Raw genomic sequence first — 21,473 nt, 5'->3', positions numbered from 1 at the left:
TCCCATCTCCCATCCCATCAGACGGTGTTAGAGTTCCTTCTCCAAATTCGTGTTAATGATAGAGCCTAATTCTAGAAGATGGAACGTGTAGTATCACCACTACTCATGCTGTATTAATACTATAATAATATACATAATGAGAAGAAAGTGCAGAGATTTAGACACGGCAAATATATTTACTGAGTTTAACTGTCCCTGCCTGTATGCGTCTCCATTATTCCACCAGGTGAGGTGGTCCAAGGCTTGGTCAGTCTCTGACAACCTGCAGGTACTCCGTGCTCCATATTTCTTCCGTAGCTTGGGCTTTCCCAAAATGATCAAAGATTATCATTCATTCATGAACTTTATCTCTAGTTTTTTTTTGTTTTTTTTTCATTGCGATTATTATGTACCCTTCTGTCTAGTACTTCTCCAACTTCCTTCGTTCTGTTCTGGCATGTTCTGTCTTTGATGTAGGTGTGGTAAGGATGAGAAAGCCTGGTAAGAGTAGCAGGGAGAGGAATGCAGATTTCTGTTCGAATCACAATGATGACGAGGACAAGTATTTCTTCAAGGTTCTGGTTGGTGATTTTCGTGAACGATTGGTAAGTTTACTAGTCAACTTTGTTCTTGTTCTTGGGAGGTGTTCTCTTTTAATTTTTGCTGTGAGCACCAACTCTGCCTTCTCAGAAGTGGAGGTATTCTGTTAGCAATTCCATCATCTCCCGTCTCTGTTCATTATATTTGCTCCAAAACCAAGTCCCAGAAGAAACCTGAATACAAGGATTTGGGCTCTTATAGATGCAGATTTTGTAACAAACTGGGTTTTTGGAGAAGCCAAAAATACGAACTTTTTAAAATTTTTCTTGCAATTGAGTGAAGCATGTAGATGCTAGGTCGAACTAAGAATAATTTATAAATAAATTGTTGCATACATATAGAATTACTTGTAGGAGTTTGCCGGAGTTCTTTTGTTGGTTTAGTGTTTTGTGTTGGAGAGCACAAGTCCGTAGCAAATCCTTTTGATCCCTTCTAGAATATCTTATGAATCCCTTCTCCTCTCTCTCAATTCATCTTCTTGCTTTTGAACCTCATTCGAATCCCTTGATCTAATTCATAAAGTCAATCGACCTTCCTTGTAAATCAATGCCCATCGATGCCAACCCTTGGCATTGGATTCCGAGACCCGTAATAGACCCTAGTGGCCCTTGGATATTACCCAAGTGGGCCCACACCTAAGCTAATTAAGTTTTACTAACACTCGATTATGGAATTAATCAAGCAATATATGAAATGGAAAAGAGTAAAGGAATTGGGAAAGAAAGGTGAAGGCCATATTGGCCTGATCGGTCCAACCAACCGAACCAGCCCAACCTACCCCCCCCTGCTTCTGGCCCGCTCGCGCGCGCGTGGCCTGCTTGGCCCAACCGGCGCAGCAGCCCAGCCTGGCCCAACTTCTCCCCTTCAGCCCGCTCGCGCGCGCACGGCCAAGCGGCCCAGCTGCCCCCTTGCGACCGCCTCTCTCACCCCCCCTCTCACGACGTCGCTGGCAGGTGGACCAGCCGAACCCACCTGTCATCCCCTTCGTCGCCCCCCTTCCTCTGCTTTTCGGACAAAGCAGAGCACCGGCGCGCACCGGGCAAGGAGCACCCAATGCCGCGCCCCGCATCCCAGCCGTCTGGACCTGACCACCCACCCACGCGTCACCTTGACCGCGCCCCGGACCGCCGCGACCAAGCCCTGACGCTCCTCTTCACGAACCTTCCGAGCCGCTACCTGCTCCAGCCTCCGGATGACCGCCACGTGCACCGACCGTCCCATCAAGCGGCGCGTACGCCGGCGACCCCTCGCGGAACCCTAGCTTGCGGGCTATAAGAACCCCTCAGCCGCACTCTCCCTCGCCATCTCCCTCCTGTCCGCCGCCATAGAGCCCCTCCTTCCTCTCTGCCTTCTCCCCTATCCAAGGACGCCATGGGGCCACGGCACCGCCGCAGAGCTCTGGGTCTGCACCGAGCCCCGCCGTTCTTTGCCACCGCGCTGCGAGCATAATCACTGAGCGAGCTCGCCATCAAGCCTGCAACGCCGGACACGTCCTCGAGCCGCGCGACCACGGAAACTCCATGGCCTCGCCAAGCCACGTCGCACAGAGACCTCGCAGCCACGGATCCACGTCAAGCCCCGGCGTCGACACCACGTCGAGCCGCCATCCACCTCATCTCCATCACGGCCTTCACAAGCGGGCGGTGAGCCTTCCCTGAACCCAAGACCCCACCTTTCGACGCATTTTAGTGACCATGCCTGACCGCCCTTTGCGCCGAGTTCTGAAACCTGTAGTGACGCCGAGCCCTCAGAGACCGTGGCCGCCATAGAATGTCCTTGAGTCGGACCGTCACCAACTTGGGCCTCGACCTCGCCCTGAACCGCAGCCAAGAGCCACCGGCGCCACCTCCGTCCACCAAGCCCGGACAGCCACACCACGACGTCGTGGCCACGATCGGAAATGCCACCACCTTGACGCGATCTGCCCGCACCAAGCCCTTCCTGCACGTAGTGCTGCTCGACCAAGGTACGACCATGCATCGGTGAGCTCATCCTTGGCCAAGCTCCACCCTCTTGGCCCCTCGATGGCATGTCTGCATGCCCGGCTGACTTGCCGCACTAACCTTGCCGCCCATGGCCATCACACTGCCAGGAGCACCGCACACCACTTGCCCATGTTGCTAGCACACCGCGCTGGCACCCACACTAGCCACTATCATCGCCTGACAAGGCCCTGCCTTGCCTCGGCGCCACGCCGTCGGCGAACCTCGTCGTGGCCATGACCACGCCCGCGCACACACCACCTCGCCCTCACGTCCACGGCATGGCACCGCCATCGCGGCCTCACCATTGTGAGTTTAGCCGACCCCTACACCTCCATGACCCTAGACCTTGCAGCCACACTCGCGACCATGGCCACTGCTTGGATGCACATGCACATTGCCCTGTCACCGTCACCCAGGGATCACGGTCAAGGCCACGCCTTTTGCCTTGCCACCCGCCTCATCGATCACAGCTCCTGGCCACCACCTCACAGTCGCCGCGCACCTCCACCTGGCCGCGGACGCACGCGTCGCGAGCAGCCCCAGCCCCAGACCCTGCCTAGCTGAGCGGCTTGTGGGAAAGCACCAAGGCTAGCCGGCCCAATGCCCAACACCAGCTCCCTCTCTTCTCTCTTGGGCCGACTGCAGCAGCTGCAACATCAGCCCAGTGGCCCTGTGCTGGCCCTCTCTCTCTTCCTTACAGTCTGGGCCGACAAACAGGCCAGCATGCCTTTCCTCTTTTCATAAGCCAAGCCCGGCAGCAGCCCAGTGGTGGCCCAGTAGAAACCTTGGCCTCCCTTTTCTTTTTCAGGAATGGATTTAATCTCCGAAATTCATAGAAAATTCATACGTTGTCGAAAAATTATGAAACCAGTTTCATATTTTTTCTAAAATCGAGCCCTACGATGTGGACCAAACCTTAAGTACTTTTGACCCCTCAAAATTGAAGATCCCACTCTTTGCTTGCGCTCACACCATTCGCGCAAGACATGTACGATGCCCTGGAATGCCACCATATGGTTCCAAGCACCCCTCGGCCATGATCTATGACCAAGCCACTGACTCGACGCTCTTAGCCATGCCGCGGCGAAGAGTTACCATGACCTCATCGTGAGCCCCGAAGCCGTAATTGGACCACATGGCATTGATCGCCGCATCATGGACTGCAGGTTTCCTTTCTTTGGTTGCCCTGATGGTTCCGTGGAACCCTGTGTCCGTGTTTCACCACTGTTCCGGCTACCCCGAGTCATGAGAACATGCCGTCAAGATCTACCGGGACCCGCACTAAAGGCCTGTTGAGGTAGTCACATTGCACAACTCACGGACAAAGCCCTGGTATACACCGCATGACCTAGCACCGTTGCTGAGACCACCATTGCCGAGACCACCATTGCTGAGACCACCGTTGCCGAGACCACTGTTGCCGAGACCACCGTTGCCGAGACCACCATTGCTGAGACCACCGTTGCCAAGACCACCGTTACCGAGACCACATGGCCTCGCTGGCCGAGACCACAGGGCCTCGCTGATCGAGACCACCATGACCCCGCCTACTACGAGCCATAACCTCTAGACCATGAACCCTAATCGTATGTCTTATCGAGACCATGGAAAGCCCCATCTCGCATCTTTCCGTATACGCATATCTACCTTGTCGGGCCCTATTCTTATGGCCTATCTGTCCATGACTGTCTTACAGGATCTATCCATTACCCAGCTATGGAATGTGCTACTCCGTAGTCATGTCGAGTTGCTACGTCTTTCGGTTGTGTTTGGTTCTTATCGCTGGTTGTTGGTGTTGTTGCCTGTGTGCCGAGCCTTCGAGCCGGCTGAGGGATCGTACCTCATCCGGACGTTACGATCATGGGATCCGTCTCGCCATGACCGTGATGCCGAGTGTAACTCGACCCGTCGCTTTTTAGTTGACTTCATAGTACCACGAGTGTTAACTCCTGCCTTTGGCCCTAGAACATGGTCGTGATGGATTCGATGTCGATACTAACATCGATGCGGATATCACCCGCACGCCTTGAGCCCTCCATGACCAAGTCCTGTGGGAGATGACCTAGAGATAACAATCGTGGAACGATGGGTGCCAACTCGTTGGTATAGCTTGTGGCCGCGAGTTCGCCTCGCCATGACCATGGAGCTACGCCACTCTTTTACTTTTACTTGCCTCTTCGTGCCCAAACCCCCGTATGCTTGTACCATTGTATGACCATCGCATTTCCTTGATTCCCGCGGTGACAACCGCACCGCTATGAATTAGAGAGATGTCTTAGTGCCAGTGCACCTAAGTCGGGTACCCTACGAGTGGTTTGCGCACTTGTACTCTTTAGTGAGTCGCTCCTTCTAATGCCATGTCTTCTGTCGTGGCGTGTGTGCTAGAAGGAGCATATCTCCGTTCCTTGCTGTTATTATTAGCCGCTCTGTTCGATCCCGCCTTGTCCATGGCGATTGGATCAAAGACCGGACTATCTCTTTTTAGCTAGCGAAGCTATAGTCTATGTTGTACCTCGGACCCGTGCGTGTCGACCCGATCGGCCGTCTAAAACCATCTTTCCCGAAGATGTGTCTGAGAACATGACATGGATGTGCCTAGCTAACCCCCGCTTCTTTTGTTTTGCTGAGCAACTCTCTTCTCGGCTCCCGACGTTATTATGTCATGAGGATCGAGAGAACTCGTTGCTGTCCAATCTCTTTGCGCTACCGCTTTCTACCGTAGCGGGCGAGCCGAAGTACATTGGAGCCAAGTCATAATAGTGTTATCGTTCTTGTTTGCTACTCGTGTCCAATTGTGACTTGCGGGATAAGGCTATAAGAGCCGAACCCCATCGTTCTTCTTTCTTGGGGCCCGACTTCCAATCCCCGTCAAGTCAATGACACCGGATCGAAATATCGTGAGCCGTGGTGTTTGCTCTGGATAAGCTCTCGCTTAAACCGTTTATCGTAAAGTCGTACTGGCTTGGCCATGGCATAAGCTTGTGCATAAGCAAACCATCACTTGTGTTTCTTGGCCCAAGGAAATCAGATAACCGCCGGGAGGGCTAAGCTGTGAATCTTTTAGTGAGCCGTTGGTGTTATTGGATCTTTCTGTGTCTTGTCGTCTTTTCGAGTGTTGTGTGTTCTCTAGCTTTGGGTGTCGCTTCGCGGAGTGGCTAGCAATCGGATCAAGAGAACAGGAACGACGACAAGGACTGTGGACTGGAGTCGACTCAAGAGGAGACGACCCCGCTGATTGAACACCAACATATGGAGAATTGTACCACTACTACCTCTACATCGCAGGTGTCATGGCAGCACCCTCTTTTAGAGAATCCTATTAGACATTGCATAATATCTAGAACTGCTAGCGCTTTATAATTATTCCTTTGATAGTACTTTGATGCATGCTACTACCTGAGCCATTATTACCCTGATGCAACCCACTCTACTACATCACCCTGCTTTGCTCATTCGCTCGCTTATATATGCTTACTTGCCTGTTTGCTTGCATATTACACCACTATACTTATTATTAACTCCACTTCGCATTATATTGGGGATGTGATGCTGGTGGTGAACCCCCTGGGAATGGTTTGGCTATGGGTGCTGGACTTGGTGGTGTGTGAGCGTGCTGCATGTGTCTTGGGTGCGTGGAGAGTGAGGGTTGTGTCGACCGAGCTGGAATAACGACGAGCCTGGGGCGAGTCTTGCCATGTGGTGCTACCTGGGCACTGGGATATGGAATACCTGTGGCGGGTAAATGGTAATTGGAGGTGTCCTTGGGTGTGAACCTCAGAGAGGTGGAGCTCGGGGTAGAGGTGCTATGGTGGCACGTAAAATGGAAACCCTGATGAAGATATTCTGGCTTGGTCAATCCCTAAGGACTTACTAGTACTCAGACTCACCGGGAATCCTTTACATCCCACTCGCCCTATATGGTGCGGGACGGTCGGACTACTTGGTAGAACTATGCCACAACTGCTAGGCGAACATGTGCAAGGAGGTACGAGGTGCGCAGTTTTCCCCCACACCCTTCTGAGACTTCAGGAGGCCTTGTGGACCTGGCTCTTGACATCCGGAGGGCCCCGGCTCTGTCTACGACTCACAGTATCAGCCACCCCAGACTAGACTTGGGATGTTCCAGGGCTGAGAGGTAGGGTGGCATCGTTCTAGGCTATCAAGCGGCCGAAATCTGCCTAGACGGGGCACCGTCGAGGATGGCTATCTTGTGGGTATGTAAAACCTCTGCAGAGTGTTGGTTGATCGATCGATACATATGCCGACTTGTCAGCTATGGACCTTTCCTGGGTTTCGCTTAAACTAGATAGGAGATGAGTCCTTCTTTTCTCCCTCCAGGGTTGGGGTATTTTCCCGTCGTGAGCCTTGGGGCTGTGGGCCGTTGAGACAAGGCCGAGAGGGAGTTGGCCTGTCGACCTGAGTGTGCGAGATGAGATATGGTGTAGTGGTGTGGAGATGGTTTGGGATGGATGGTTGGTGGATGGATATGGATGGTGTGGTGGTGAATGTGTTAAAAATTGGATATTATTATTAAACTACAATTGTTATTTACTTCTCATGCGTTAAGAATGCAAACCACAGCCAAATATTAGGATCGCCAGATCCCTTGTTTATCTTTTTCCACTAAAGCTCATCGGTGCTGACCATGGCCTGCACACATCTGGCGGTGTGCAGATCTCCTGCTTCTCAGAGATGCTGACTTTAGGAGGATTAGAAGGTCTCGTGCCTACGCTCAAGTCTCGTGCCTACGCTGCACTACGCCAACTCTGATGATGCCGAGAAGGAGGAGCCTTCACTCGATAGTCTTCCGCTAGATTAACTCTGTAATAGGTGTGTTCCCCAGTGATGTATTATCTTGTATTCTTGTAATCTTACGATGTATGACTGTGACATCGACTGAAATATGATAATATGATGGAATCAGTTCTTGGTTTTATCATATTAAAATTCATTCTGTGGATTTCCCCTTCAAGGAAAATTGAGGATGTTTCAGATTTAGCCAGACCTGGACATCTGGTGATAGAACTTGAAACCCAAGATACATGTGCCATATAATTGTTCTGAAGCTATATATGCTGAATATTTTTCATTTGTGATGAATGCTTGTGCAACCTGAGAATATTTGTTGATTCTTTAATATGTTATCGTATTAATATAGTTTAAGAGTTCCTAGAGATAAACTCAGTCCTTAGATGGACAAACTAAGTACTAAAACTACTCCTTGTTTGTTATGACGTCTGACATGGAAATCGTTGCACTATCAGCCAACTTCTTGAGGATATTGCTGCAGGTCATACCTGATAAATTCGAGCAACATTTCAGAGGGCTAATAGCAAACAGTGCTAAGCTAGAATCGCGTTGTGGATACACTTTTGATGTTGAAGTAGACAAGAATTTGGGCAAAGTAGTCCTTCAAACGGGATGGAAGGAGTTTGTTACTGCCCATGACTTGAACATGGGGGACTTATGTCACACCCAATTTTATGGATAAAATGGGGTGCAAAACCTTATGTGCGCCCAGAGATCAGTCACACACATAAGCCAACAAATTATGAATAGTATCATCACCAATGTTTATTACATCACGAATAAGACAGAGTTATTACATAAGTATAGCGTAAATAATAAAAAGATTTATTGCGGAAGCTCCAATTCACAGGGACGTCGACTGGTTGACCACAAGTCTAGTAGTCCTCAGGGAAGTCATCATTCTCAAGGTCATCTGTTACCCATCTGGGATTTTTATCCAAATAATGAAAATAAACAAGCGTAAGTACATGTCGTACTCAACAAGTGTAACTAGGGGTTCATGAGGCTCAAAAGGCTAGACACAGGCTTAACAGTGGTCAGCTTTTAGTTATCACAATTTTAGCTTATGAGTAGCATCAAGGTGTTTCAGTTCCCAAAGTAGAACACATGATCAAATGTAAACATGAGTAATGAATAGCATAAACAGATATTACTTAGTGATCATCTATTCCATAAATGTTCCAAGGCCGCTCGTGACCGTGAGCACGGCTAATATACCAGTTTTACACTCTACAGAGGTTGTACACTTTCACTGTGAGTCGTGATTCCCATATGCCCGGGTTTATAACTCCCAAAACACTTCCAAGGTGAGCAGGCAGGGGTCACTATGAAGCCTCTCAAAGGTTCGTCTAACAAGTTAGGGCCGCTAGGTTTCTGTGGCCTACGAATGTAGAGCTCCCCTTCCGACAGGCACAATGACACGCAGCCTATACACTGACGGACAGAGGCCACACTATATCCAACCCAGAACACACCCCTCTTGCGCCATAAAGTTAACCACTAACAAGCTAGAAAAGGTCCTCATACTGAGCTAAAGCCAGAGCCATGTAGCCCTCACAGCTATACTATAAGTCCCGGATGATCACTTACAGATAAGTCCTTAGAGAGAGGAATCTGAGGCATTTAGAAAGTAGCTAAATACTCCAGTCCTCTGTTTCCATGTTGCTAAAAAGTCATATTTTATGTTTATTGCATATACCATTAGTCAAGTTACAATATCATGGTTTAACTGAGCTCTAGCAAAGCTACCCATATGCATAACCCATAGGTGACAAGGCAATAGTCCAATTCTAGGAAATTCCTAACAAGAAGACACATGCAACAAGGATTTAATGAATTAAAGTGAATAGGAAACAAGGATGATCCCATGCTATACTTGCCTTGAGCAACGTACTCCTGCTGGTCCTGCTCATCAAAGTCGTACCCTTGACCTTCTGAGAACTGCTCACCGTCTATACTCGATAACCACAGCAACATACAAGCATCCAAGAGCAATCATGCAAAGCAACCAAGGCTACAGATTAGAACAGTACACCAACAGCAAAGAATCAAGATGAAAAGTTTGGAAAACGAATCTACGTCTCGCTATAAACACACAGACGCAAAGATCACAAAAATCGGATCTAAAACGGAAAAGTTATGGATTAAACAAGCTTTCCTTTAGCAAAATAAAAGATTAAATCTACTCTTGAATTTTGAAAGTTGAAAATCCACTTTACAGTAACATAAACATGTAGATTACTTGATTACGAACCTAACGCAACTTGAACGGATCAAATCGGAGTTAAAACGGAGAAATTATGGCTAAAACAAGTTGAATGGCAAAACTGTAAATAAGTGAAAACGTATTTCAGTCCAAACGAACGAAAATACGCTTTCGAAAGAAAGAAACGTAAACTGTGAAACACGCAAAGGACCGCGGGTTAACACCGAATTAATTATAAGGGTGTAATTGCAAAATCGGCAACGAAAGGGTATCTGTAGATCTGGGCCGTTGGATTAGAAACCGACGGCTAAAAATAAATCCGGCGGAAATAGAAAGAGAGAGAGGGCACCGGAACAGTGCTCCGGCGGCTTGAGCAACGGCGGCTCCATGGCCGGCATGCTGGAGCTCTCCAACCTCGACCTCTAGTGCACCATTCGACGAAATAAAAATACAGGGAGAGAGAGGAAGGAACGGCGAACTCACCGGACCCGAGCACCGAGAACGAGAGGCAGTAGAGGCGGTCCGGCGCGAGCTGGCAGCGGAGGTCGGCGGCGGCGCTGGATCGAAGCTCGGCTGCAGTGGCTTGGGCAAAAAAACAAATGCTAGATGGGATAGGGGATAGAGGAGGGGTGCGGGCGCTATTTATGGGGACGGAATTCCTTGGGCGCGACGGCATCGAAGATCGTAGCAGCGTCGGACTCAATCGGCGACGGCACAGTGTTCGCCTGGGACACGAACAAGAGGAAGGAGATGGGTCTGACTCGCGGGCCTGGCCGGTCAGCTGCGGAGGAGGCTTGCGCGGGCGTGGCTTGCGGCTGGGCGCGCGACTGGGCCGGGGATGCTGGGCTGCGCGAGCTGGGCTGACTCCAGAGCAAAGTTGAGCGGGCCTCAGCGGGAAAGAAACAAAGCAGGCCGGCGCGGGGAAGAGAAGGCCATAGCGGCAGCAGCAGGCCTTCGGGCCGAAAAGAAGGAGGAGTGATTCCATTTTTTTCCAATTCCTTTCCAAATCAAATTTTGAAAGCAAGAATTCAAATCAAATTCAAACTTGAGTTCAAACCAAACCACTCCAAAAATTGATATGCAGCAGCATGAATGCACATTCATTGTTGTTAAACTTTATTAAATTTTAATTTGGCATACTTTATTATTCTTCCTAAATTTAAATGCTCACAAAAATACTTAGTAAATCAATTTTTCTCTAGTTTCAATTGTTGTAAAATTTAGGGTGTTACAATTCTACCCCCCTTAAAATGAATCTCGTCCTCGAGATTTGGACGATGCTTACTCAAATAACTGTGGGTATGTTTTCCTCTGATCCTCTTCTCTTTCCCAAGTAGCCTCATCTACTGTATACCAATTCCACTGAACCTTGCACATCTTTATGACTCGGCTCCTTGTAACTCTTTCTACCGTCTCCAAAATTCTTATCGGAAACTCCTCATATGTGAGATCCTCCTTAACTGTAAGCTCTTCTAATGGTATCTGCTCCTCGGGTACATGCAGACACTTCTTCAGTTGAGACACATGGAACACATCATGTACACCTGACAAACTCTTAGGCAATTCCAACTAATAAGCTACCTCTCCACGTCTCTCTAAAATCTTGAAAGGTCCAATATACCTTGGCGCTAACTTCCCTTTCATGTTAAACCTTCTCACACTTCTCATAGGCGACACCTTCAAGTACACATAATCACCTTCTTTGAAAACCAATTCTCTTCTTCTAGTATCGGCATAGCTCTTTTGTCGAGACTGAGCCACTCTCAAGTTATCCCTGATCAACCTTACTTGCTCTTCTGCGTCTCTCAAGACATCTGGTCCAAACACTTGAGTTTCTCCCATTTGGTTCCAAAACAACGGGGTCCTACACTTTCGTCCATACAAAGCTTCGAAAGGTGCCATATTGAGACTTTTCTGATAACTGTTGTTGTACGAGAACTCTGCATAAGGCAAACTCTTGTCCCAACTTGTACCATACTGCAACGCACAAGCTCTCAACATATCCTCCAATATCTGATTAATTCTCTCAGTTTGCCCATCTGTATGAGGATGATATGCTGTACTAAAATTCAACTTGGTTCCCAACGAACTATGTACTTGCTGCCAAAAATGAGATGTAAATTGGGTACCTCGATCAGACACAATTTTCTTGGGAACCCCATGTAGACAAACTATTCTCTCCATATATAGCGCAGCCAATTGGGGTCCAGTATAGGTAGTCTTAACCGGTAAGAAGTGGGCAACCTTAGTTAACCGATCTACTATTACCCAGATTGAATCATATCCTCTCTGAGTACGTGGTAACCCAACTATAAAATCCATACCAACTTCTTCCCACTTCCACTCAGGTATCTTCATTGGTTGTAACAATCCTGTAGGTCTTTGATGTTCAGCCTTGACTCTCTGATAGGTATCACACAAAGCAACATATTCAGCAACATCTCTCTTGAGTCCGTACCACCAATACTTCTCTTTTAAATCCAAATACATCTTGGTACTTCCAGGATGAATAGAATAAGCAGACTCATGGGCCTCACGAAGAATTGCCTCTCGTATAGCCTTATCCTCAGGCACACATAGTCTTTTCCCAAACCACAGAGTTCCATTGTCATCCATACTAAAACCTGGTGCCTTACCAATCACTATGTTTTCCGCTATCTCCTTCAACTTCGCATCCTGTAACTGTCCCTTACGTATTTCTTGCTCCAATTTAGGCTCCAACACCATCTCCACTACATTGGTAACAAAGCCTAAATTCAGTCGCTCAAATTCAACACACAACTCTCTTGACATCGATGTCACTTGCACCTCATTGACATAACTCTTCCTACTAAGAGCATCAGCAACAACGTTCGCCTTCCCAGGATGATAGTGTACCTCCAAATCATAATCTTTGATCAACTCTAACCATCGACGCTGTCTCATATTCAGATCTGTCTAAGTGAAAATGTACTTTAGACTTTTGTGATCAGTATAGATGTCACTCTTATGTCCAATGAGATAATGCCTCCATATCTTCAAAGCATGAACCACTACTGCTAGCTCCAAATCATGCGTAGGATAATTTAACTCATGCTTTCTCAACTGCCGAGATGCATAAGCCACTACTCTGCCTTCTTGCATAAGAACACATCCAAGTCCCTGACGAGATGCATCACAATAGATCGAAAAGCTTTTATTCAGGTCTAGCAAAGTCAACACTGGGGTTGTAGTCAACCTCTTCTTCAACTCTTCGAAGTTAGCCTAGCACTTCTCAGACCACACAAACTTAGCATTTTTCTCCAATAAGGCTATCATTGGCTTGGCAAGCTTAGAGAAACCTTCAATGAACCTTCTGTAGTATCCAGCTAATCCCAAGAAGCTACGTACTTGTCCCACATCTGTTGATGGCTTCTAATTCAAAACATCTTTCACCTTTTTGGGATCTACTGCAATTCCACCGTTAGAGACAACATGACCAAGAAAAGAAACTTCCTTCAACCAAAATTCACACTTGCTTCGCTTGGCATACAACTTGTGTTCTCTGAGCTTCTGCAGGACCAACCTCAGATGTTCAGTGTGCTCTTCTTCTGTTTTGGAGAATATCAATATATCATCGATGAATACCACCACAAACTTATCCAAAAAATCCATGAACACCTTGTTCATCATGTACATAAAGTAGGCAGGTGCATTGGTTAAACCAAATGACATAACAGTGTACTCATATAAACCATACCTCGTAGTAAAAGCTGTCTTGGGCATATCTGTTGCACGAATCCTCAATTGATGGTAGCCAGAACGAAGATCAATCTTAGAGAAAACACAGGCACCTCTCAACTGATCAAACAAATCATCAATTCTAGGCAATGCATACTTGTTCTTGATAGTAACCTCATTGAGTGACCGATAATCAACACACATCCTCTGAGTACCATCCTTCTTGTCAACAAATATAACTGGTGCTCCCCAAGGTGACGAACTAGGACGAATAAAACCTTTCTCCTGTAACTCCGTAATTTGTTTCTTAAGTTCTTCTAATTCTTTAACCCCCATTCTATATGGACGCTTAGCTATAGGTGCAGTTCTAGGTAATAATTCAATAATAAACTCAATATCACGGTCAGGCGGCATACCTGGCAAATCATCAGGGAACACATCTGGAAATTCATCCACCATTGGGTCCTCCTTGTTACCGCTATCATCAAGCTGGTTCACTATGGCGGTCGGTTGTGCTTGTATGACAACATCAACATTGATTCTTTCTCCACTGGGTGCGGTCACAACAACTACCTTTTCTTTACACTGGATCACTGCTTGTTGTTGCTTCATCTAGTCCATACCCAGAATCACATCTATACCAGATGCTCCCAACACAATAGGGCTTACTTTGAACTCTACCCCCCTCAAGGATAGACTAGTCGGAAGACAACGATATGCAGCTTGCATACTTCCACCCGATGAGTTTACTAACATGGGATTTTGCATGGCACATAATGGTATGCTATGGTTTCTAACAAATGCTTGTGATATGAATGAATGCGAAGCTCCAGAATCAAAAAGAATAGTGGCAGGGGTTGAGTTGACATTGAACATACCGAGCATGACTTCTGGTTCCATAACCGCCGTCTCTGTAGACACATGATTCACCTTCCCATACTGTGTTGGCTTCTGGTTGCTGTTCTGCTTCTGAGGGGTTTGCTGATTGGGCTTCTCAGGGCAATTATAAGAGAGGTGACCTTCTTTGCCACAACGGAAACACTTGCTGAGGGTGCTAGGGGCACTAGTCTTCATAGGAGTGTTGTTAGGCGCTCCCTGTCATGGTGTCTGCTGACCACTCTGTTGTTGAGGACGTTGATTGGCATTCTACTGCTGGTTCTGGTTGCGCTGAGGATACTGACCACGATTCCATTGACTGGGTGGTCCCTGAAACCTCTGCTGGAAGCCTTGTTGAGAATTGGCACGTGGACGAGTATTGCTCCCAGAGGCCTGACCCTGAAGCCTCCTCTTCTTGGCCTCCATTTCTTTGCGCTTGTTGTCAATAACAATGGCGCGATTTACCAGCGTCTAAAAATTGGGATAGGTATTGGACATAAGCTGGAGCTGCAGACCATCATACAAACCTTTGAGAAAGCAGCGTTGCTTGTCAGCATCGTCAGCCACTTCATTTGGAGCATAACGTGATAACTGAGCAAACTTGTCGCGGTACTCAGCGACGGACATAGATCCCTGCTTCAAAGCTCTGAATTCCTCTTGCTTGAGCTCTATCAGTCCCTCTGGTATGTGATAAGATCTAAAATTCTCTTTGAACTCCTGCCAGGTGACAGGAGGAGCGTTGGCGGGACATCCATACTCGAATGACTCCCACCAGTCCTGAGCTTCTCCCTGAAGTTGTCCTGAAGCGTACAACACCTTCTGCTGATTATCACATTGAGCTATGTTGAGCTGCCTCTCTACTGCACGAAGCCAATCATCTGCTTCCAGTGGATTAGTGGCACGAGAGAACATCGGGGGATGGCCCTTCAAGAATTCACCACGCTTATCACATGGTGCTCCACCACCCTGTTGGTTCTGCTGATTCTGCACCAACGTTTGCATGAGCTACGTCTGTATTGCCAAGAGTTGTTCAATAGTCGGTTGTGGTGGTGGTGGATGTGGGGGAACACCTCCACGACCTCGACCTCTTCCTCTTTCAGACATCTGTTATCAAACATTCAAAATTTAGAAATCTCCAAGTTAGAATACATTCTGAAAATTTTCTGGACGAGTGTCAACAACAGCAGCTCTGTAAAACAGTCATATCTCGAGTTCCAGAAATCCGAATAGAGTGTACTTTATATGGTTGGAAAGCTTACGAAATTTTCTACAACTTTTATTCAGACCACTTTCCCAGATTCTGTCGTTAGATTACTCAAAAACAGGATACAACCGAAACTGTTCCCAGATTCCAGACTGTGCAGTAACTTTAACTTGAAACAGAGATATCTCACGAACCAGATCAGATATGGGGGTGATTCCAGAGGCATTGGAAAGATAATTAAGTCTAGTTATTCCCACAACAATTTCATAATTTTTGGTCGTGTATATTTTATTCGGCATTAAGATAAAGGCAGACTGCTCCAAAAAACAGATTCCGAAAGAGCGAGATGTAACAAACCCAACTATTTATTTATTGACCCAAACTTTAATATTCTTAAATATGAAACTTGCAGATATGCCCACAAAGTTCCAGCACACATTACAAAGATCCAACTCATGCATAAACATAAGAACAAATCAACTAAACACACAATGTTCACACCGCACTAAAAACTCGACCCGACTCGACTCACTCGTTCTACTATCGTGTTATTACATAAAGAGGGACTCCAACATCTAGGGGCGATACTTATGAGGAAGCTCCTCATACATCTTTGGCAAATTGAGGCACACCCTTTGTTCGTCTATTACTTGCTGGTGCCTCTTGATTGCTTCCTGCTGAGCCTTCAATTGATTCTCCAATCGGTGAATCCTTGACACAGACTCGTAACCAAAGTGTACCATCGCTTCAGTGGTTGGATCCGTGCCCTGCGGGTCCATCATCGCCCATCCCAATTCTAGGTGTTGATGAGGAAGGAATCGATATTGATCATCCTTCATGTCCTCGAACCGGCGACCACGGAGGCCTATGCAAGCTTTAGCAGCTGCATCTTCTATGCCGTCCTCCATGGTAGCGCAGTGACCATGGTGTGCGTAGTTTGAATCCAGCTGATACGCATCTTTCTGCTCATCCTTGATGGTGATGCACACCCTAACCTTCCAGTAGGTGTCTTCAAGAGGGTGTGTATGCTCTTCGCACGCGTATTCTACAGCGGCATCCCAGTCACTGTAGTATGTCTGAAGCAGGCTCATGAGTCGGTGATGTGAAACAGAGAATTCACATCCCGGCTTATACCACACCTTTATTGTCCACCCCAATGGCGGGATTGGCTCATCCTCTTCAACAATGTCTTCCTCTTCATTTTCGGACAAGTCAACGATCTCAACTTCTTGAGGGTCATCCTGGGCTGGCTCAGGTGTGGACTCAGGCGTTGGCGGTGTTGGCGAATCCAATTCTTGTTCCTGAGGTTCTTCCTCCTCAGGATCCATGGACAAACCTTGTGGCGGGTAATACCCCCCAGTGCTGATACGGGCAGTCTTGTGGGCACGAGGCATCTACAGAATTAGATTTAGTTAGATTAGGTTAGAAGCAAAAATTTTCATAATAGAATAAGACAAAAGAAGCATAAAACTTTAGCAAATACCAAGGGTGAGATAGAAAGCATGAAATGAGTGAAGCAAAAGAAGCTAAAAGCGACCATTGCTAACTAGGCTTGCGTCCTACAGTCAACACAGCTTTGATACCAATCTGTCACACCCAATTTTATGGATAAAATGGGGTGCAAAACCTTATGTGCGCCCAGAGATCAGTCACACACATAAGCCGACAAATTATGAATAGTATCATCACCAATGTTTATTACATCACGAATAAGACAGAGTTATTACATAAGTATAGCGTAAATAATAAAAAGATCTATCGCGGAAGCTCCAATTCACAGGGACGTCGACTGGTTGACCACAAGTCTAGTAGTCCTCAGGGAAGTCATCATTCTCAAGGTCATCTGTTACCCATCCGGGATTTTTATCCAAATAATGAAAATAAACAAGCGTAAGTACATGTCGTACTCAACAAGTGTAACACGGGGTTCATGAGGCTCAAAAGGCTAGACACAGGCTTAACAGCGGTCAGCTTTTAGTTGTCACAATTTTAGCTTATGAGTAGCATCAAGGTGTTTCAGTTCCCAAAGTAGAACACATGATCAAATGTAAACATGAGTAATGAATAGCATAAACAGATATTACTTAGTGATCATCTATTCCATAAATGTTCCAAGGCCGCTCGTGACCGTGAGCACGGCTGATATACCAGTTTTACACTCTGCAGAGGTTGTACACTTTCACTGTGAGTCGTGATTCCCATATGCCCGGGTTTATAACTCCCAAAACACTTCCAAGGTGAGCAGGCAGGGGTCACTATGAAGCCTCTCAAAGGTTCGTCTAACAAGTTAGGGCCGCTAGGTTTCTGTGGCCTACGAATGTAGAGCTCCCCTTCCGACAGGCACAATGACACGCAGCCTATACACTGACGGACAGAGGCCGCACTATATCCAACCCGGAACACACCCCTCTTGCGCCATAAAGTTAACCACTAACAAGCTAGAAAAGGTCCTCATACTGAGCTAAAGCCAGAGCCATGTAGCCCTCACAGCTATACTATAAGTCCCGGATGATCACTTACAGATAAGTCCTTAGGGAGAGGAATCTGAGGCATTTAGAAAGTAGCTAAATACTCCAGCCCTCTGTTTCCATGTTGCTAAAAAGTCATATTTTATGTTTATTGCATATACCATTAGTCAAGTTAGAATATCATGGTTTAACTGAGCTCTAGCAAAGCTACCCATATGCATAACCCATAGGTGACAAGGCAATAGTCCAATTCTAGGAAATTCCTAACAAGAAGACACATGCAACAAGGATTTAATGAATTAAAGTGAATAGGAAACAAGGATGATCTCATGCTATACTTGCCTTGAGCAACGTACTCCTGCTGGTCCTGCTCGTCAAAGTCGTACCCTTGACCTTCCGAGAACTGCTCACCGTCTATACTCGATAACCACAGCAACATACAAGCATCCATGAGCAATCATGCAAAGCAACCAAGGCTACAGATTAGAACAGTACACCAACAGCAAACAATCAAGATGAAAAGTTTGGAAAACGAATCTACGTCTCGCTATGAACACACAGACGCGAAGATCACAAAAATCGGATCTAAAACGGAAAAGTTATGGATTAAATAAGCTTTCCTTTAGCAAAATAATAGATTAAATCTACTCTCGAATTTTGAAAGTTGAAAATCCACTTTACAGTAACATAAACATGTAGATTACTTGATTACGAACCTAACGCAACTTGAACGGATCAAATCTGAGTTAAAATGGAGAAATTATGGCTAAAACAAGTTGAATGGCAAAACTGTAAATAAGTGAAAACGTATTTCAGTCCAAACGAACGAAAATACGCTTTCGAAAGAAAGAAACTTAAACTGTGAAACGCGCAAAGGACCGCGGGTTAACACCGAAATAATTATAAGGGTGTAATTGCAAAATCGGCAACGAAAGGGTATCTGTAGATCTGGGCCGTTGGATTAGAAACCGACAGCTAAAAATAAATCCGGCGGAAATAGAAAGAGAGGGCACCGGAACAGTGCTTCGGCGGCTTGAGCAACGGCGGCTCCATGGCCGGCGTGCTGGAGCTCTCCAACCTCGACCTCCAGTGCACCATTCGACGAAATAAAAATACAGGGGGAGAGAGGAAGGAACGGCGAACTCACCGGACCCGAGCACCGAGAACGAGAGGCAGTAGAGGCGGTCCGGCGCGAGCTGGCAGCGGAGGTCGGCGGCGGCGCTGGATCAAAGCTCGGCTGCGGCGGCTTGGGCAAAAAAAACGAACGCTAGATGGGATAGGGGATAGACGAGGGGTGCGGGCGCTATTTATGGGGACGGAATTCCTTGGGCGCGACGGCATCGAAGATCGTAGCAGCGTCGGACTCAATCGGCGACGGCACAGTGTCCGCCTGGGACACGAACAAGAGGAAGGAGATGGGTCTGACTCGCGGGCCCGGCCGGTCAGCTGCGGAGGAGGCTTGCGCGGGCGTGGCTTGCGGCTGGGCGCGCGACTGGGCCGGGGATGCTGGGCTGCGCGAGCTGGGCTGACTCCAGAGCAAAGCCGAGCGGGCCTCAGCGGGAAAGAAACAAAGCAGGCCGGCGCGGGGAAGAGAAGGCCACAGCGGCAGCAGCAGGCCTTCGGGCCGAAAAGGAGGAGTGATTCCATTTTTTTCCAATTCCTTTCCAAATCAAATTTTGAAAGCAAGAATTCAAATCAAATTCAAACTTGAGTTCAAACCAAACCACTCCAAAAATTGATATGCAGCAGCATGAATGCACATTCATTGTTGTTAAACTTTATTAAATTTTAATTTGGCATTCTTTATTATTCTTCCTAAATTTAAATGCTCACAAAAATACTTAGTAAATCAATTTTTCTCTAGTTTCAATTGTTGTAAAATTTAGGGTGTTACAACTTATTGGTGTTCAAGTACGACGGGACTTCTCGAGTCAAGGGTTTGATATTTGATCTTAGTTGTCGCGAGAAAATGCCGCCATGCCATGTCAAGGGAAATCATATCCGTGGGAGAGAAAGAAGGGAAGAGCTTCCCGTGAAATCCCCTGGAAGTAAAAGGGAAGCATGGAAGCAAAGGGAGGGAAATATGAATGTCATTCCTAGTTCATCAACCTCCCCATCCGACACATCAGGTTATGAGTCACCATGTTGAACCAACTTGAGTAGGATTTTACATTACTGATCATGATTATTGACTACACATTTCTTTCACTTTTTCTGCGTAGGAGACTCTATATATCCAGAAGATCAGAAATTACATTGTCAAGGTCACATCCTCCCACGGGAAACCCGTCTCACCTGTGTGCAGATGAAGAAACTGAAAGAGAGAGTCGGAGCTAATAGTTCTACAATTCCCATCTATGGATGCATCATAACGAAGAGCAATATTCATGGAAAAATGGCTATGGTGAGCTTGGAAACTTTGTTCTTGGATTGGTCTTCTATTGCAGTTATGTTTCATTTTGAAAGTATGTTGTTGAAGAACAGGCATTTCCCAGCTTTATGAGGGAGCGAGCTACAACTTCAGAAACAGGGATAGGGGAACTGAAACAGTGGGTTGAGAACTGAGACCTTTTAGCAATCACTATCTTTTTTCCACTCCACAGCCCAGCAAATCCCTTACAAGCAAAATTAAACCACACAATCTGTCTCCCATTTTTTTTCTTGGCGAGGTCAATATCACATTGAATAAAGTCAGAAAACCAAGTAGAAAAAAATATTTTTTAAGACTGAATTTTTTAATCTTGAAGTACTACTGGCTCTAAACAAATTGCCTTGAAGAAATTTACAATCTTGATGCAAGTACTTGCAGCTTGAGCTATTTTCAGTGGACTTTGACACTTTCCTACAGCAATCAGGACATACCAAGAGTATATGCTGATGTATACCTACCATTTGAGGACCAAACACTGATGCTTCAATGCTGTGGCAAGAGTTGGGAAGTGCGGTGTGTAGTTCGGAATAAACGCAGAACCAAAAGGCTTGTGAAAGGGTGGAAACAGTTTGCTCGTGACAACAAGTTGCAGCTGGGAGATCTCTGCCTCTTTGAGCTACTTGAAAATATGAAGCACACGATGAATGTGCATATCATTCGTGCACTTTTGTAATATGGTGGTAACAGTGATTTTAGGTTTGAGTGTCTAGCTTACCTCGCTGATATCCATGGCTCACAACTGGATTCAGGTTCTTTGCCGAGTGCCTGAGGCACTCGGCAAAGGCCAAATTGTACTCGACAAAGCCTTTACCGAGTGCAGCACTCGGCAAAGAACACACGGCAAAAAATTGACCGGCAAAGCCTTCTTTGCCGAGTGTCTTTTATCGGGCACTCGGCAAAGGCTTTGCCGAGTGCCCCGGGAACACTCGGCAAAGAAAAGTGACCGTCACGGCGCCGGCCCCGTTGACGGTGGCTTTGCCGAGTGCCAACCCTGCAGGCACTCGGCAAAGATTTTTTTATTTTTATTTTAAAAATTTCTTTGCCGAGTGCCAACCCTACAGGCACTCGGCAAAGATTTTTTATTTTTTTTAAAAAAAATTCTTTGCCGAGTGCCAACCCTGCAGGCACTCGGCAAAGATTTTTTAATTGTTTTTAAAAAAATCTTTGCCGAGTGCCAACCCTTCAGGCACTCGGCAAAAATTTTTTTAAAAAAAAA

At 46.7% G+C, this 21,473-nt stretch overlaps 1 protein-coding gene across 1 annotated transcript; it reads left to right on the top strand.

Annotated features, from left to right (window-relative positions):
- The first annotated feature begins 467 nt into the window (after nt 1–467).
- Nucleotides 468–21,093, top strand: LOC136538614 (putative B3 domain-containing protein Os03g0621600). The gene is made up of 5 exons (XM_066530573.1): nt 468–584; nt 7,855–8,032; nt 19,713–19,955; nt 20,049–20,230; nt 20,682–21,093. Exons 1-5 carry the CDS (start codon nt 468–470, stop codon nt 20,928–20,930), a joined length of 969 nt encoding a protein of 322 aa, XP_066386670.1. The 3' UTR covers nt 20,931–21,093.
- The last annotated feature ends 380 nt before the right edge of the window (nt 21,094–21,473 follow it).

Source organism: Miscanthus floridulus, chromosome 2 (assembly GCF_019320115.1).
Source record: "Miscanthus floridulus cultivar M001 chromosome 2, ASM1932011v1, whole genome shotgun sequence".
Taxonomy (NCBI): Eukaryota; Viridiplantae; Streptophyta; class Magnoliopsida; order Poales; family Poaceae; genus Miscanthus; species Miscanthus floridulus.
This window is presented reverse-complemented; position numbering and strand designations above follow the sequence as displayed.

Bases quoted from the DNA above. Each gene is read 5' to 3' on its own strand.
- LOC136538614 (XM_066530573.1), top strand. From the start codon at position 468: ATGAGAAAGCCTGGTAAGAGTAGCAGGGAGAGGAATGCAGATTTCTGT. The intron at 585-7,854 runs GTAAGTTTACTA...ATATTGCTGCAG, and splicing joins GTGATTTTCGTGAACGATTG to GTCATACCTGATAAATTCGA. The intron at 20,231-20,681 runs GTGAGCTTGGAA...TACAGCAATCAG, and splicing joins TTCATGGAAAAATGGCTATG to GACATACCAAGAGTATATGC.